General features: G+C 42.3%; 1 protein-coding gene across 1 annotated transcript in view; it reads left to right on the top strand.

The window, feature by feature from the left end:
- LOC113406192 (cilia- and flagella-associated protein 47-like) overlaps nucleotides 1-19,309 on the top strand; it is a 691,445-nt gene that overhangs the window by 312,517 nt on the left and 359,619 nt on the right. Inside the window, exons 46-47 of the mRNA XM_029910955.1 lie at nucleotides 14,768-14,964; nucleotides 17,256-17,399. Coding sequence (XP_029766815.1) covers nucleotides 14,768-14,964; nucleotides 17,256-17,399 — 341 coding nt within the window. The remainder of the gene's footprint in view (nucleotides 1-14,767; nucleotides 14,965-17,255; nucleotides 17,400-19,309) is intronic.

Genomic DNA, 19,309 nt, shown 5'->3' with positions numbered 1-19,309 from the left:
CCCCCTGGCCCCCTTGTTGTTGGCCTTTCTTCACCTAATGTCTCGGTGAACTTGCTCAGGAACTGCCTGAGCCGCTGGGCAACAGCGGGGGAGGAGCTCCAGACTGCCCGAGCCGATCTGCGATGCAGGGAGGGAGGAGGACATGCTCTCTCTGGCTGAGTGTCGGAGCCCCATGTAAGTGACACCGTCCGGCCGACAGCACTGCTCTGCATCAGGGGGAAGTCCGGACATTTACAAATTCCCCCCGGACGCTATTTTTAGCCTAAAAAGCCGGACATGTCCGGGGGAATCCGGACGAATGGTAACCCTACAATATGGCCGTTTTTATGTTCTTATCAAGAAAACGACACTTCGGCCCTTTATTCGGAATCCAGAGTACAGGTCTGCAGCTCAGTGTCTCTAGGAGAAGCTCTCACACCCTGACAGCATGCTGCCCATTAGGTATTCACAGCCAGAACACATCAGGATAGACAGTTAAGGTTTCAGGCCTGCTTCCCCAGTGAGGACTTTAAGGCACAGGCCTTAGCATGAGTGGTTCAGATTGGCGATCTAGGTTCTTGTTGACCTACTTTGGCACTGAAACTATCGGCCACTAAATGAGTGAGACCGTTACACTATCTTTTGCTTTGGCCCTGCCACTGGCACCATCCTATGGGAGAGACTCTGACATCAGGACTTTGATGCTGGCGACTCAGTTGGCAAGGACATCTTGCACTCTGGTTTCAATGGACACTGTATAATCAAGGTGGTACTACTCACTTTTCTCTCACAAATGGCAAAGCACAGAGAACCTGGAAGAAGAACAAAAGGACAATTACTGGTGATTGTTCTAATTTGAAAGTCACCTTTGTGCATTCACACTTCCTGCTCACCCTTCCCTCTACCTTGGTGTTCTTATCCCACTGTTTTGTGTTTTGTGACTTCAGTTCCAGGGAATGCAGTCCTTCATGGGTGAATGTACAGAGGCCCATCTCTCAAAGGCCAACAGTTACCATTAAGGAACCTTTAGGGTTTTTTTTAAAACCAAATATGGCATTGTTGACACCAGTGCATCTCCACTGCCTTGTCTTGAAGCTGACAGTGTCACCTGGGCAATGAGGTAAACAGATGTAACTAACTGGAATTTAGTAAACAATTCTGTTGATGATATACACAAGAAGGAATTGAGTTTGACGTATATTCCTAGCAATGTTGATCTTGCAGGGCAGATGCAAAAAGCAGTAAAAACGTATCTTGGCTGCTATCGTAAATAGATTCGACTCCACATGTCATAAATAGATCCACTGAGTGGGAAGTTGCTATTTTTAGAGTTACTTTTCAGGGTAGAATCACCATTTAAAACTTGAACTATTAGCCACATTGTATAGACATTATATTTTTGTATCTTTTTAATATAATTATCAGAATATTGCTTTTAAGTGGAAATATAATTTTTCATAGTCTATTTGTGATACATTTGTATGTGTGCAGTCCTGATTCTTTCAAATATCTCTTATCCAGAAGAAGATTTCCAGCTCTATGGGGTAAATTCCATTCTCTAGCACTGAGTTCCTATAAAAAGGACATTATTTTCCTACAGGTCAGTAGGATTTTTAAAGGGCCAAGACTGAATTAATTATTTTAGCCAATTTTAACAGTGCACCTGTAAGCTATACTTTACCTTCAGTATACTTGCTGTTCATCTCTAGCAATACAATGTTAATTATGGAGCGGGGGGAATAGAATTACTATCTGGGATTTTAAAACAATTTAAAACCTGTTATTTATCTTTCAGGCAATGAAGGACTCACTGGGTATTATAGGTACAATCAATAAATATCAAATGGAGGATTTCTAGATCAATTATGCAAAGCAGAAATGTTGCAGAAGAGCTGCAAGGTTTTAGGATTCACATATTATTTGTTAAAGCTCTAATTTATTTTTATATTCTCTTGAGATTACAGAACATTTTTGCAATTTTTAAGCTTTTACTTAAAACTGTGCTTTAAAGAAAATTGTGCCAGACTAAACTCTGGTATGGCTGAGTGTGATGGGGTGAGGCTCTGAGGCCCCTGCTGGAGGCCTTATGGCCCTGCCCCAGAAAAGAAAGTAGAGAGGTCTTCCAAGCTGCCTAGAGCAGCTGTGTGGGAAGTAGTCAATCAGGGCCTAACAGGTCAGTATAAGAAGAGCTGCAAGGCCGGAGCAAGTTCAGTTCCTTGCTAGAGCTGGAGGAGAGAGATTGGTGTTCCAGGCTGGCTGCTGGTACTCCACAAGAACAAGGCCCTGAGCTAAGAGTGAAGAATATGCGGGAGCCACGGGGAAGTGGCCCAGGGAATTAGAGCAGCAGCGCAACTTAGATAAAGGGACACAGCGACAGCTGCTATCTACAAGGTCCCTGGGCTGGGACCCGGAGTAGTGGGCGGGCCCAGGTCCCCTCCAACCCCCCATTAGTTGCTGGGGGAAGTGGCCTGGACTTTGAGGCATCCCAGAAGGGGGCTAAACTGTAGTGGTCCAGCTGAAGAGCTGGGAGAAGATACTGCCTCCAGGGAAGAAGCCTGGAGGACTGCCCTATTCCGGAGCAGGGACAAACTGACAGAGGGTCTGTGATTTGGCCGGAGGGCTGAGTCAGCGAAGACCACCACAAACAGGTAGAGAGAGAGTGCAGGCACATGCACTCGGCCAGGGGGTGCTCGTGAGAGGTGAGTGCAACCCCTTGCAGGGAGCAACATCCTATAGTTAACCAAAAATATTTAACCAAAGCCTTCCTCTTCATCCTCTCTGCCCTATTTTTTAGGAGTTCTGTTGAAAACAAGTTAGATCCAAATATCAGATTAGGTCTTGCAGATTAATCTATTACGCAAAAAACCCCTAACAAATTATTGAGGCATTTCTAAGTAAAAGTCACATAACAGAACTTCAGATAAGAGGAACAGGAGGAGGTAAGGGAGAATCGAGGTAGGGACGTCTCTGAGGATCTGGGTTTCCTGCAGTCAGCTGTTGAGGACCAAGTCTGAAGGGCCCAAGATTTATTGTGTGACCTTATCTCATTTCTTTCCCCAAACTCCTACACTATGTAAATGAGACTCAAGTGGGGGTGGCTCAGAGAACAAATAGTGGCTGAAATTATCTGATTTTGAGGTGCCTTCTTTTTTGGATGCCCAGCTTTTGACTTAATTTGGGCATAATTTTCAGAGGTGTAGAGCACCAACAACTTCAGTGCAAGTTAGTGGGAACTATTTTTGCCCAGCACTTCTGCAAAGCAAAAGGTGGCCACGCACAATCATGAGGTATCTTCATCCAATGAAGATGTTTGTAGTGACATCCCCCAGTAATCTATTTTTGGCCCAGTGTTATTAAATATCTTCATCAGTGATCTAAAAGAAAATATAAAAACATTGCTGGTGAATTTTGAAGTTGACAAAAATTAACGAAGTAATAAGGATGGGTCAGTTCTACAGAGTAACTTGGATTGCTTGGTCAGTTGGGATCTCTTGAACAATATGCATTTTAATATAGCTAGTGCAAGATCATATCTCTAGGATCAAAGAATGTAGATCATACTTACAGGAGGGGGTCTGTATTTTGTAAAGCAATATCTCTGAAGGGAACTTAATGGTCATAGTGGATAATCAACTGATATAGCTTGAAGTATGATGTGGTAGCTAAGAAAGAAAATGCAATCCTTGGATGTATATGTGGCGGGTTGGATCACAGAAACCCCCTTGGGAGCTGCCACCCGATGTGCCAAGACTACCCCTGCTTCTGTTTTCCCTGCCAGCTCAGGACTTCAGCACCCTGTCTTGCTGAGCCAGCCACTCCTGTCTGACTTCAACACAGACCAAGGGTCTGAATCACTTGTCCCAAGGCTGCAAGTTTACCCAAAAACAGTTCACAGGAGTGTGCTTGTCTTTAGCACTCAGATGCCCAACTCCCAATGGGGTCTAAACCCAGATAAATCCGTTTTACCCTGCATAAAGCTTATGCAGGGCAAACTCATAAGTTGTTCGCCCTCTATAACACAGATAGAGAGATATGCACAGCTGTTTGCTCCCCCAGGTATTAATACATACTCTGAGTAAATTACTAAATAAAAAGTGATTTTATTAAATACAGACAGTAGGATTTAAGTGGTTCCAAGTAGTAACAGACAGAACAAAGTAAGTCACAAGCAAAATAAAATAAAATGCGCAAATCTATGCCTAATCAAACTAAATACAGATAATCTCACCCTCAGAGATGCTTCAGTAAGTTTTTCTCAGACTGGACACCTTCCAGGCCTGGGCACAATTCTTTCCCCTGGTACAGCTCTTGTTCCAGCTTAGGTGTTAGCTAGGGGCTTCTCCATGATGGCTCCTCTCTCTCTCTGTTCTCTTCCACCCCTTTATATATCTTTTGCATAAGGCGGGAACTCTTTGTCCCTCTGGGTTTTCACCCCCCTCACTGGAAAAGCACCAGGTTAAAGATGGATTCCAGTTCAGGTGACATGATCACATGTCACTGCAAGACTTCATTACTCACTTGCCAGCACACACATATACAGGAAGACTCACAGGTAAACACAGTCATCTGCAGACAATGGTCCTTGTTAATGGGAGTCATCAAGATTCCAAACCATGATTAATGGCCCACACTTTACATAATTACAATAGGCCCTCAGAGTTATATTTTATATTTCTAGTTTTAGATACAAGAGTGGTACATTTCTACAAATAGGATGATTACACTCAGTAGATTATGAGCTTTGTAATGATACCTTACAAGAGACCTTTTGCATGAAGCATATCCCAATTACATTACATTCACTTATATTTTTATAAAACCATATAGACTGCACAACGTCACAGTATAAATGGGGATATTGAGTAGAAATAGGAAGGTGATATTACCACTGTATATGGCATTACTGAAACCATTACTGGAATACTATGTTCAGTTCTGTTGTCTACACTTCACAAAGGAGGTTGATGAAAAGAGTTACAAGAATGATTTGAGGTCTGACAAATCTGCCTTGCAGCGAGAGACTAAAGAAGAAGAGAACATGGCAACAAGTAGAAACTCTGTAATCCTGTGCAGAGATTTATTATAAGAGAATTAAAAAAACACAGTGAAGTTGAGGTGAAGTCAATGCATAATTTAAAAAGAAAGAATAGAATGAATAATGTGTATGGATAGAAAAAAAGAACGTAGCTCGTCTGTTAAATAGAAATTGGTGTCAGTACATCTGGTGGGGCAGCCTATGTAACTCATGATCTTGCCCGGGATTACCAAAAACTCAAAGATGCTATTCTAGTTCACTAGGGAAATCTGACACCCACTTTTCCCCAAATAAAATAAAATCTGCTTGTTTCTGAGAGGAGAATTGTTAGTCCAGAGACCAATTTGTGCAGTAGCCTAGATACTACAGAACCTATGCTAGTGCTGTCTGAAACCTGAATACTAAATGAGTCCTCAGAATGCAGAACTAATAGTATTTGGGCAATTCACCAAGGTATTCCTTCAGGTGGAAGGGATGGGGTCTGTAGGCACTGGAATGTAACACTGGCAGTGGCTTTGAGCAATTGAAGTAGAAATGCGCACAAAAGCTTGATAGGTAGAGATGGATACGTTTTGATATTTGATGGATCACAGGTACTTTAGCTTACTAAACAAATGCTTCACAGAGTATGTTTTTGTTCCATTTTGCTCCAAACTCTCTTGAACACAATCCCTTACCTTCAAAGAACTTGAACTTGCACTCCTAGCATAGACAAAAGCCTTTTGCATTCCATGGAATAGGTGCCAGCATTTAAAGTACAGGGTCACATGTGAAATAAGCAAAGGATAGCAACGGGGTAAGGTTAGATACTGTTCGGTAGTATCTATATAATAAGACTCTGAGAATATTGTTTGGTATGTCACACTGAAGCCTAAAATGTCTGGGTCTGAATGAAGTGATGGAAACAGCTACAAGCATGATTGAGAGCTCTTTTTGTTCAGAATATCACCAGGTTGAGTCATCATTGAGATTTGTAGTCTGTTACCATCCAGTTTTTAAGTTCTCAGCCATTTTGACTTTACCAATTACACCTTGTGGTATACAGCTACAGTAAGGCACATATCTGTGTCACACCGAGTCCAAGACTAACTTAGCCAATGATCACCCTTACAGTACAGATAATGTGGATGCAACCATTTCATTGAGTGTAGGGGAGAGACACAGGGCTGGCTCTAACTTTTTTGCTGCCCCAAGCAAAAAAAAAGAGTGCCGCCCTCCATAGCGACGCCATAACACACACCCTCAGCACCGCGATGCCACTCACCCCCCCCCCACGGAGTGCCGCACCGCCGAACACCCCCAGCCCCCCGTGGCGCTCCGCCGACCCCCCCCCCGCGGAGCACCGCCGAACACCACCCCCACCTCCCGCGGAGCACCACGCCGCGCTGCCGAACCCTCCCGCCGCCACACACACCTCCTCCCGAGCGCCGCACCGCCAAACACCCCCACTGCCGAGCTGCGCTGCCGACCCCCCCCCCCCCCGCGGAGCACCCCGCCGTGCCGCCACACACACCCCCTGCGGAGCGCCGCTGCTGAATCCCCCACCCCCAGCCGCCGAAACAAAAACAACCCACCCCCAGCGCGGCCCGACCGAACCTCCCCCCCCCAAAAAACAAAAAACCCTGAGCACCCCCCGCCACCCCAAGATTGGCCGCCCCTTACCAGGAGCCGCCCCAAGCACGTGCTTGGTTGGCTGGTGCCTGGAGCCGGCCCTGGAGAGCTAGCACAGGTGGTGGATTACTTGGTCCAGCTGCCACCTCCACAAATCAGCACAATTCTCCCAGCACAACCTCCCCTGACACTAATCAACACAACTATCCCCACAACAGAACCAGCCAGGGGCAGTGGAGTGCCACTTAAAGTGATGGATCATAGATTTGCTCCCCTTTTTCTGCCTGACCTTCGTCTTTCCCTCTTGGGCACAACCTCCCTCCCCTCCAAGCAGCCTGACCCCTAAACCCACTCCCTCCAAATTTGAGTGTTTGGGGTTATTGTGTGCATTGGTCACATAGTCCGCAGAGCTGGGGGCAGGGGAGCGCCCAGGCCATGGCTGGATAACCTTTTGGCTGGGAACCTGAGTGGTGTTGGGATCTGGTGCACTAGGGTTTCAATGCCATTCACTCAGATTTGGCCCTGCCATCTCTCCATGCAGCCAGGCCAAATCTGAGTGCGTGACATTGAAACCTGACACATGGGTTTGCAGTGCCACTCAGGTTTAGCCTGGCCAAAAAGTGGTGAAGCTATGGTCCAGGTGTCTCTCTTGGCTCTGTGGCCTGTGACCAGCACACACAGTAACTGCAAACACACATAGCCCATCACCACAGCATGCTGCCCTCATTCATCACCTGCACAAATCAATGCAAATCTCCCAGTGCAACCCCATGTAATAGGGCAGTCTGTCCCTTTAAGAACTAGGTGGGCTGGAGAGCAGCTGGTCCTGTGCTGGAGGGAAGCCCAGCAGGCAGGTACTGGGAATCAGCTGATCCAGCTAAACAGCTGATAATAACTGGGTCTGACTCCCAGCTGGAGTATATACATGAGCGCACCACTTCCATGAGGAATACACTCTCCTGTGGCTGCAGCAGAAGGCTGCGAGAGGGCAAGCAGGCCCCACAGACACCAATAGGCTGGGGAAGGTCCAGCCCCCATATCTGCCAGAGGGCCCCACAGCCTGAGTTAAGAACAAGACTATAGGTTTGGTGGTAGTGGTGGTTTCATAATTCCCTTTGTGTGTGTTTTAAAGAATAAACTGAGCTCTGGGAAGAAGAATACAAATGGAACCAGACATGGAATTTTTGTCCCAGGCTGGTGATTAGGTCCACCAGCCTACAAGCCCTACACCCAAATCAACACAACCACCACACACAACATAATCAGTATGCACAATAACCCCCAAAACACAATAGCCCTGCACCACAGCACACATCTCATTCGCTACCTGCACAGTGGTGGACTTGCTTACCTAAGTCAGATGTGCTCCAAGTCCTCTGCACTTCTACTCACGCATCTGATAAAATGTTTTGTCTCTTTGTCTAGCGTCTTTTATAAAATTGGAAATAAAAACCCAACTAGGCAAATGGAAGAAAAAGCCTTTTACATTTTGAACTACAGAGATGTAAGATGTTTTGTTTTGAACTATTTCAGCATAAAAATTGTCCAGCAGGAGATGGAAGTGCATCTGTGCACTGAAATATAGTGCACTGAAAAATTGTTCTTAAAATGAAAGGCATTGTATTACATCGTGATACCTAATTTAGGTTCTGTATCAAAAACTAATAAAAGAGTTCTATAGCTTCTCCTGACAAGATTTGACAATATAGGCTGCCTGCTGTTATATTTTTAAAGAATGTCCAATAAAAAAGGTTTGATTTTATTTTTCCAGTGAATGGATTAAAAAGTTTTCTGTAGAAATACTGTGAAAAGTATTTGGAGTTATCACCTCTCTTCTGATAAATGTTTTTTACAGTTAATATATTCAGTTTTCTCTGTCTTTGTGTAAAAATCTTACACTGATGCTAAAACAGTTGGTTAGGTTTTATTTTGTTTTGTGTTCAGAGAGCACTTCTGTCCCTCAGTCATAAGTTCCAAAGCTGTGGAAGATGAAGAAAACTGTGACCTTGTTTACTACAGAAATTATTAGCTGGCATTTGTCTAGTCTTTTGGCATTGTCTACTTTTAAGCTATCATCACTAGCATTACATTCATTTGTTTCAATGCAATAAATGATAGACTCAACACTCTTATTTGGTTCCGTCAGTGCTGATATCTACTCAAGTGTTTACTGGATTCTTTAGTATTCGTTCTGAGCTCTTTTCCTTGATCTGATTATTCTAAGAGCCTCTAATAAGAACATTGGTGACACATTTGGAGAACTTTATTTTCTGTATTAATTCTCTACTCTTCCTTCTTAAATTTCAGGGGCCTTGTGTCAACCCCCTGGTTCCTCTTGTCACTCTATTAGGACCAATAACTCAAGAACCCACTTTTTCACTTTGTTGTAAAGTTCTAACTCTGTGCACATATTTTCAAATTATTATTAACTTCTACCCACCGATATCAAATACGTAGTTTGTGCGATTGCCACTTCAATAACACTTTCTCCAATCCACAGCTCTTTCCTTTGCAGATTCATTTTTTTCCCGTTTCCTAAAAGTGGAAATCTGCGTTGGATGACTTATGAAGGAGAAAATCAGTTTATTCACGTGTAAGTGGAGAAATCCGAAAAAAAGACAGTACACTGGGAATGTGGTTTAACTAGGCTGCAACCTTACTAATTTAACACATCGGGGAAACTGTCCAACAATAACTTGTCCAATGCAGGTCAACCTTTCTTCTGTAATCCATGCTACTTGGGGAATGGCTGTCATCAGCCTCACCCCACAAACATTTAACCTGCTCTCTAGAATGAGCTGAATTCTGGAAAGGCCCTCCTTAACTTGAAGTTAAGTATATCCCCTTGATTCTAGATGTCTTTGGAGTAATCTACAAATGGTTAAGAACTGAAGTGCCCGATGTTTTACTGTAACCCACTGAGCACCTTGCTGGCTCCCGGAACAAAGTCTTGAATTCTCTTTTTCTCCCCCCCCCCCCCCCAAATAAATAAATAAATAAATCAACATTGCTGTTGTTAATCCTGGAGTGAAAGAAAGCCAGGTTTATACCAACCCATGCCACAGCAAATGAACTTGGCCAACAACTGCAGAATGTTGACAGCAGTATACACACTGATTGGGTGTGACTCAGCCAGAAGTCTGGCAAGGATTGACCAACTAAAGCCCTGGAAGTATGTCAGGAAGAATCCATACAAATTTAGAAGCCTTGCAATTTTTGCATTATGGTGAATATACCTCGTGCACAGTTGAAATTAGTAGAAATTCTGATAACCCTTTTCTATGACCCAACAGCTAACTCAGTGCATTAAATGGTGTGCAATATAAGCTTTTCTGTCTAAAGCAAGCCTAGAAAGAGGACTTCCCCTCAATTTATGATAGTCTTCCACAATATACCAAGCAAGCAAATTACCAGTCCCTTATCTGGAACCATGCCATGGAGGTGCAGCCTGGCATCCCTTCCCCTGTGGGTGCGAAGGGGCTCAAGCACTGAGGGAGAAAAAATGGGAGTGCTCAGCACCCCCGGGGCTGGCTGGAGCTGCTGGTCTGGTAGCCCTGGGGCTAGCCACCATTCAGCTGTCCAGTAGTTGGCCCTATGCTCCCAGCAGCTCTTCAGCTCTAATGAAACACATTAGGATGTTAACCATTTAGATGTAATCATCCCCAAATGTGAAGGTTTCAAAAGTTGCTGTTCCAAAATTGCAGAATCTTTGCAATACATTCTGTACATTCTTGAGGGCATTATGCATCTTGTAAAATTATATGTAGATAAAATGAAAATGCCCTTTGTCCATATTTTATGGCTGTAAAATATGATGTTGAAATAAGCTATTTTATTTTTTTAGAAATTACAATGTGCAAGTGGGTCATAAAATATACATATAGACAGAAAAACACACAGAGAACATATTTAAAGTAAATTTGCCAATATGAAATCAATATATGATTAAATCCGTGTGTAATTATACACATGTTAAAGGAGAGTCCTTACTTCGACTTTTTCAAGAAATTGGTGAAGGCAATTTGACTTGGTTTACAAAAGCATCTATAATTCTCAAAGTTACCAGTGCAGAATACCACACACCCCCTAAAATCACTCTGGGGAGTTAGTCCCTTCATAAAAAATGTGTTAAACCTTTTTTGTGTGGGGAGGGTGCTACAAATTTCAAATTTAGTCAGGGTTTTCCATTTGGGCCCCCAAACTACAGGGGAAAATCCCCATCTCTTCTACCCTGTTCTTTTCTGTCTTCTCCCAGCCATCAGGGATTGGGGAGCTCCCAGAGCATCCTGCTGTCCTACCTCCCACAACCCATGCACACGGTCTCTCCAAAGGAAAAATCCCCACCTGGAGAAATCACACCCACTATTGCTGGTGTTTTCTGCTTCTCATTGGGTCCAGGGAGAAGCTTGGGGCCATCATTCACCTCCAGGGAATCATGGTGCAGGTCCTGCTGTGAGGAGTTGGCCTGGCTGTTGCCCACCATTCCCACTTTCCTACATGTGCTCTCAACTGCTGCCCTGGTTGCCACTGTTGCGACCCTGTGGATGATTTTCAGCAAGTCTGTGAATTAATTCTTTGCAAAGGCCTTTGTGCTTACTGTAGTGCAAGAGACAGAAAAAGAAGAAAAACATTTTGGTTTGAGAAAATCTTAAATCCTGATTACCTTACTGTATGCATTAAAAGTAGCATTCTGAAGAAAACAACCTTCATATATCTCGGAAGATTTTTAGAAAGTATTTGTTGTAATTTATTTGACTTGACGATTCAATCTCACTTGTATCATTTTCTAGGGAGTAAAGTACCTGACCATATGATATAAACATTACACATTTCCTTGCTTTCCCTTTCATTGATCATAGTTATTCAGATTACCTATTCCTGAACTTAAATATCTGATTTATGCATGTGGAATGAATATTTTATAAAAGCACTGCCCAAACCAAATATTATAAATATTGGGGAGAGATTCTTTTTTATAAAAAATAAATATAATATCCATAAGGCATGCATTTTACCTTTAGGGTATACAAAATGCAGCAACCATAGATGGGTCTAGTGCAGTGGTCCCCAAACTATGGGGCACGCCCCCCTGGGAGGGTGCAGAGGAACGTTCAGGGGGAAGGGTGGCAGGGCCCAGGCCAGCCCCCATGGGCGACAGGGAGGGAGCACCACCCAGCCCTGCTCTGCTCCCAGCTCCACTCTGGCCTCAGCCCCATCCCCGGCCCCAGCCTTGGCCACTGGCTCCCATCCCCACTCCCGGACACAGCTCTGCTACGGACCGTGGCCCCTGGCTCCTGGTCCTGACTGCAGGCCCGCACCCTGCCGCAGCTCCTGGCCCTGACTGCGACCCTGCTCCTGGCTGAGGCCCCAGTGGCAGCGCTGGCCCCACTCCCAATTGTGGCCCTGCTCCCAGCCCCGGTTCCTGACTGTGGCTCTTGGAGGGGTGCGGACCAGGTAAGGGGGGGATGTGAACAAAAAAGTTTGGGGACCATTGGTCTAGTGATTGGCTACTCATGCCCCTATATATTTAAATTAACATTTAAAATGAAGAATTTTAGTTAATAATTTGCTAGATTTTATCCTGACTAATATTGTTGGGCTTCAGTATCTTGTGAAACACTTGAGTGTCCTGACTAAAAATAATAGGAAATAATCTTCCCAGCTCACAGCCTGTGTTAGCAGAATGCATTTCCATAGGGCTTATGAAGGAAGGAATTTATCCCCTGTTGCTGTTGCAGCACATATCAATGGTACATGGGGGGCTATAGAACCTTATGGAGGATGGTGATAAACTGCCCTCCCCACTGCGTAATAGAACTGAATTGTTCTGGTTAGTCAGGAGTGGACTCTAAATGACCATAGGGGTGCAACAGGGGGAGCAGTATTTACTCCAATAATAAGCTTCTATAATACATAACATTTAAAATTTTCTCTTATTGCTACAAAACATTTTGGAGCTTCCAATTCATACAAAATACACTACAGTATATTGACAATAACTGGACTATGTGAGGACAGACATTCCATCTTACCTTGAAGTACTGCAAGTACTTAAAATATATCACTAATGATTTAGATATGTATATTGGTTTGGATATCCTCTGTGTACTCCCACAAATTGACTGATCAGATAGGGTTACAGTCAAATTTGCAGGAAATATATTTATGAATCAGGTATAAGGAAGGGAGTTTTATTACTTGCATAACTGACAAACCTGGGACATTTTTGTGGAAGATAGCCATTGGGGATAATAACTTAGTGACAAAACAGAAAAAGGGTAATAATTCATAAATTAGCAGGTCATTAATCTTGTCTTTATGAGGGAACAAGCTAATTTATTTCAGAGAAGGTTGAACCTGAGGTGCAATTTATAATCTTTTTGATAGCCTAGTAATGTTGAAAGGCTCGTAATGTAATGCTATATTATTCATCCTTTGAACTTGAGCTATTTTTATGAAATAATGGAGGGTACAGAGAAGAGAAGTATCAACTTTTTGGAATGCAGTAAAGCAACAGGGAAGTATTGGTTTGCTGTTCAATTTTCAGAAATGTGAGAATTGAATAAGTGGGCAATATAATTTGTGAAAGAGAGCAGCATTGTAAATGAAGATTGATTGCATTTTTAAAACACAATAGTTGCCATTAAAATATCATTTGAAAATAATGTCACACATTGAGCCTGATTGCCTCCTTTCCACAAAATAACCCAGTGGAGGGGAGAGTAGAGGAGGAAAACATTGTAAGAGTTATTTTCCAAGCTCTTAGCTGAGGTAGGTGGGATGTGTCCTCCCTTGTGGAACAAACTGGGTGGTGGTGTCCTCAAACCCTGTGGATCTCAGTTCCAGCTGTATGGAAGTTCTATGCCTCTGCACTGCTCTACATTCCATGTAGGTCTTTCTGCATTGGTATCTACCCTTGGAAGTCCTCCTGAAGTGGGGTTCTTCAGTATAAAGGGGAACCACAGAGAAGTTATTGTCGCTGTAAGCTGCATTCACTTTTTGTGAATTCCCTGAAGGGCTTGTGGGTGGCTGCTCCTGGGAATAACCATACTTCTTTCTGCTCACAGCCACTATCTTGCCTCACGTCTTCCCCTCCTTTTCTGCACTGGGCCCTCTGCAGAGTTCATGGAGATGGCTGACCCTTTGCCCTGGATCACAGAAAGAGAGATGTGTAGATCGCAGGGGGAGCGTTAGGGTCAATGGTATCTGCAATATTATAATTATTTTCTATACTGAGTTATGTCCCGACTGGCTTTAACACTGATCTTAATAAGTTTATGGGGGGGATGATATGATGAAACTGCCTACAATGGCATGTAGCCGGTCTGCAACTGCTAGTAGTAAATATCTCCAAGGGCCGCTGATGGGACACTAGATGGGGAGGGCTCTGAGTTACTCCAGAGAATTCTTTCCCAGGTGTCTGGCTGGAGGGTCTTGCCCACATGCTCACGGTCTAACTGATCACCATATTTGGGATCGGGAAGGAATTTTCCCCTGGTTCAGATTGGCAGAGACCATAGGGTTTTTTTGCCTTCCTCTGCCGCATGGGGCACGAGTCACTTGAAGGTTTAAGCTAGTGTAACTGGTGGATTCTCTGTAACTTGAAGTTTTAAACCATGATTTGAGGACTTCAGTAACTCAGCCAGAGGTGATGGGTCTATTACAGGAGTGGGTGGGCGAGGTTCTGTGGCCTGCTGTGTGTCAGATAAGATGATCATGATGGTCACTTCTGGCTTTAAAGTCTGAGTCTGTGTCAGATACTGCTGCATGATAATTGTTGACAAATGTTTTTAAGTTGTAGTCACTATGTATATGGTATCTGTGAAAAGATTCATATGCAATAAACTTTTCTAAATGTAATAAGTAAATCTTTTAATATATTTTCTCTATGCAGAACAAAAAATTATACAAAATAATATTATTTGGAAGCGTACATATATTCAAAAGTTTCTCTCTAGCAAAATTAATTTTGACTATGTATAAATGAAAAGACTTCTGTGATTCCAGAGTTACTTGTGTTATGTTTGTACCGTAGAAAGAATCTCTTTATACAGACTGCATATGTCTCTCCAGATGTTTGTGTATTAAATATTTTTGGAACACTTTACATAATTATACTTTTTTGTTGTTGTTTTTTTTTAGATAAGGATACAGCAGTTGAACTTCCTATAAAGTTTACTCCACAATATCCTGGTCGCTATCCCTGCCAGATTCTGCTGCAATCTTTCTATGATATTCGGGTCTACTTGATTGAGTGTGTGGTGAATACAGACAGTGCTGAGGCTGAGCTTGAATTTGTAACCCCAGCCTATCAGTCCGTGATTCAGGACATACCAATAGTAAGTCCATTTTACAATTAGAAGGTTAAATCAAGATTCAGGATTATTGGATTCAGCCTTTTAAATTAAAATTAACATCCATGTACCATAGAAACCACAAAAGTACTGAAATACTGATGTTATCTTGTTGCCCAAAGTCTAAATGGTATGTAAACATAAAACATAAAAGAGTTACAGATTGTTTTCTGCCCACCTCAATAACTATTTAGTCTGTTATTCCTAATGATTTTTCTTCTGAGACTGACACTTATTAACATACAGGACATTGCAAGTAGGGGGGGAAAGGTTGGTATGAGTAGTATGAATACTAAATGTAAGATTTCTGGCAGTGGAAGGAAAGCAGAAATCTGAATTAAGGCGCATGATAGCAGAATTAAATATTGTACAGATCGTATTAATGTATTTTGCTCCACAAAAAAGAAGTTGTTTTTAAAAAATAATTATTTAAGAGAAATGTGAGGTTATAAATAAGATGTAAGGCTACGATTTAGTCATGGGTATTTTTAGTAAAAATTCACAGTCCGTGACCTGTCCATGACTTATACTATAAATACCCCTGACTAAATCCTGGGGAGGACGCGCTACTGGTGGTGGCAACCTGGGGGCCATTGCTGGGAGGGGGGCGTGGCCAGTGGCACCAGCTGCCGGGAGCCACTGGAGCAGCAGCTGCTCCCGCTGCCCCAGGGACCGCTGCTCGGGTGGTCCTTGGGGTCAGCCGTACTGGACGCTGCTCGGGCGGTTCCTGGGGCCAGTTGCCCGGGGCTACCCGAGCAGCGGCCGGTAAGGCTGGCTGCGGTGCTGCCTGATTGGCTGGCTGCAGAGCCACTCCACCGGTGGCCATTGTGGCTGGCCCTGGTGTGAGCCTCACCTGCCGCTGCAGAAGTCACGGAGGTCACTGAAAATCATGGAACCCGTGACTTCTGCAACCTCCATGACAGACACGCAGCCCTAATAATATGTAATATAGATACATTAGAAAAGTGTATTCAAAAGTTAAATATTTGAAGCATTCAATACTGAGAAGCTATGATGTAAGAGAGGGGTACAGTAATTAACATAGTAGATCAGAATAGTCATTAATCTAATCTAATAATTTATCTCCAGCAATGACAGGACCTGATGCTCCAGAAACTGATGCAAGAAATCCCATAGTGCACAATTATGGTGTAAGCCGACAGTCCAAAAAGATATAAGAGAGAGAGAGAGTCAAAGAGTGAATTTTGAGCTGTCGGGTTGGGTATCTTCTTCAGAGAAGTCATTATCAAGCTTTTTAGGCCATCAGCAGACTGTCTCAAATTAAAAGCTAAAGAGAGAAAATGATGTGGCATAAAACAACAAGAGGAAGACTTAAAGGTTCTATTAGAAGTAAAAATGTTACCTAAGGTTTGCACCAGGAGTTGAGAGTGCTGCACATACCATATTTTGTGTGAGGTGGTCAGGAAGAATAGAGAGTGATAGTATAGAAAAAGTCACACTGAGATCTGATGAGACAAGAAGAGGGGAGGGATCCATGATCAGACGTGAGATCAGTAGCTTGTCTGGAGAAGGATAGTATTGTGAAAGCACAGTGAAACACTGAAAGTAACCAAGGAGGTTGTTCTGAAATGATTGGGATCTTTATTTCTGCTCATTTTATTTTCCTTTTTAAAGAATAAATAAGATAATGGATATTGACCTGCTCAGCCTGTCTATTGGCGCTGCTCCTAGAACTGGAGTTACTTTTGTGTGTTGCTGGATAAGGGGTGTGCTGGTTTTAAAGAGGATGAGATTCTGATGTTGTGGAGCATGAGAGAAAAATTTGCATGAACTCTTCATCTCCCATTGAGCCTCCAACTTGTCAACACACAACTGTTGGTTTTTTCTTTCATACTTTGGGTTCTGCCGCAGGACAGTCTTTCTACTAAATAGTTTAGTCTTCAGCAGATTCAGTATCTGAGTGCATATGGCTATGCACATTTTTGGTTAGATTGAGCCCATAATTATAAGTACAATCAAACTTCTTTTATGGTATGAGTATGTAAAACATGAATTTTTAGAACATTCCTACTAGTACCCACAGTACCAGTATTATTGAACTTATGGTTGAATACATTCAAACTTTTAAAAATATAATCGTTATTTTCCTAAACTCTGCTCTGAGTTGGCACTTTTGAAAAAATAAAGATTGTGATCTGATTTGGTGTCCATTCTAAGAATTAATGGATAGAAAGTTAAATGTAGCTGTAATTGCAGGTAAATGTATGTTGTAACTTTAAATGTACCATTTGGATGACATCTATTTTTTTTTCCAGAGTAATATGTCTAATCAGGACTGGAAACTTCAAGCAATCCTAGAGGGACATTGTTTTTATGGCCCTCCTCTCATATATGTGGGTCCAGGTGAAACAACACAGTATCCTCTCATGTTTAAGCCCATTGCTGAGTGTGTCACTCTGGTAAGAGAAAAGAGACATTCAGCCTTTATAAGGTTTGCTGCTACACATGAAACTTGTGCCTGCACTCCAGGAAACCCCTTAAGCAGGTGTTTAACATTAAGCATCTGCTTAAGAGGTTTTCTGAATCAGGATTATTCAGGGCAAGACTTTTTCCTAAGGATGTACATGTAATAAACTGCCTTCAGGGGAGCTTAGGCTAATATTTTGTATGGTCAATTTATCTTTTCTCGTGGTCCTACCCTCTCTCTCTCTGCCCACCCAATTTTAATAAAATTATTAGGTATTCTATACAAATTGAAAGCATTCTAATTACAAATATATACAGTGCATTCCAGCCTTTATTTAAATATACATTATTTTATTTATGTAATCAGTAAATTCAGGAAATGCCAGTTTTAAGGTTCTTTAATAACATTGAGCATCCCTCATTGCGCATATATGCCATGGGGATTCTACAGGAATGGAGGTTATATTAGTTCATTCATTAATTTCCATTATTAGTTATGTCATTGCTCATATTGGGGTGGATTCCCAGGCACTCTGTCCCAATGGTAGTTGCCATTCTGGATATTATGAGGTACATACCAGGGTAAGGGCTGTTTCAGCTTTTAACAGGAAGCAGTTTGTACATGCCTGCCTATGCATTACCTGAGCTACTCTGGTGTTTGCCATGCTATACAAAAACACAAATTTACAGTATCACTCTTTTGCCTAGCACAAAATAATTACTCTCTACAAACTACAATAACCTATTCAAATTACTTACTAACATCATTATAATGTAGTTCACAAATCCAGTAACAAAAATACAAACCCTCCTAAAACCGTTAACAGTCCTAAAGACAAACCTCACCTAAGCTAAAACAACCTAAACTAGGGAATATGGAATTATTCCCGGGGAAAACTGTCATTACACAGACAGCAGAATTAAGATGATTGTGTGGTTGTACTCTATATTTCCTGCTTTATGAGAGTTAGAGTTGGGTATATTTTATCCTTAGCAATTATTAATTATTTTCAACAAGCTTTGTGTATGTTTGAATTATATATTATATTTGAAAAATAATATAGGATATAAGGAGAAGCCACATTTTAAAGGATATGTATGAAGGGTTAGATTTAAGAGTTGAGTATTCCTCCTTAACTCTATATTTTCTAACTTTTGAGTGTTTGGTTTCTCATTCTTAATGTTACACTAATATTATTAATCATTTATTATTTATTTGTTAGGTGCAGATACTGCACAATATTTTTGTTTGGAGTATATAATCTGTATGTGTGGATAGCCATAGCTCACTCTATTACATTGGTGCAACTTCAATGGCTTCAGTGGAGTTACTTCAGTGTACATGAGAACAGAATTTGGATATGTGATGCAATATATATATCTATAGGTATAAAGCATTTAGTGTGTGTGCACATACTCAGCAGATGTGTATCACATGTAGATCCCTGCACACAACAGGTCAGGCATGAAACACCAGTTCTTTGGAATCTCAGTCTCACAGCAAAATATCCAGAGGTAGGTCACCCACACAAAACCTACATACTCCCACCCAGAGGACAGATTGTGTCAGTTTTGTGGCAAGGTCCTTTCTCCAGCCTGGACTCGTTTAATACTTAAGTCAATGGGAACGTTGTCATTGATTTGAATGGGGATTTCCCCCCAGGTCCTCATTATTATGGAGACTTTCCCAGCAGGTCCCTGCTCTCTCAATACTCTTATAACTCTAATTCTCTGTTAGTATAGTATTGATGTATCTGCTCTTTATCTTTCCTACCTGAATGAGGATCCCCAAAATGGAGTTTGCTTATGAAAGAAAGCTGTGGATGCTGGAGTTCAGTAGATAGTTCTGATGCTGATTGCGTTTTCTTCTTCTTTCTTCTAAAGTTATAAACCACAGGAATTC

This window comes from Terrapene carolina, unplaced genomic scaffold (genome assembly GCF_002925995.2).
Source record: "Terrapene carolina triunguis isolate 2854851 unplaced genomic scaffold, T_m_triunguis-2.0 Scaffold23, whole genome shotgun sequence".
NCBI classification, from domain to species: Eukaryota; Metazoa; Chordata; order Testudines; family Emydidae; genus Terrapene; species Terrapene triunguis.
The sequence above is the reverse complement of the archived record's forward strand: the minus strand, read 5'-3'. Positions and strand labels throughout refer to the sequence as shown.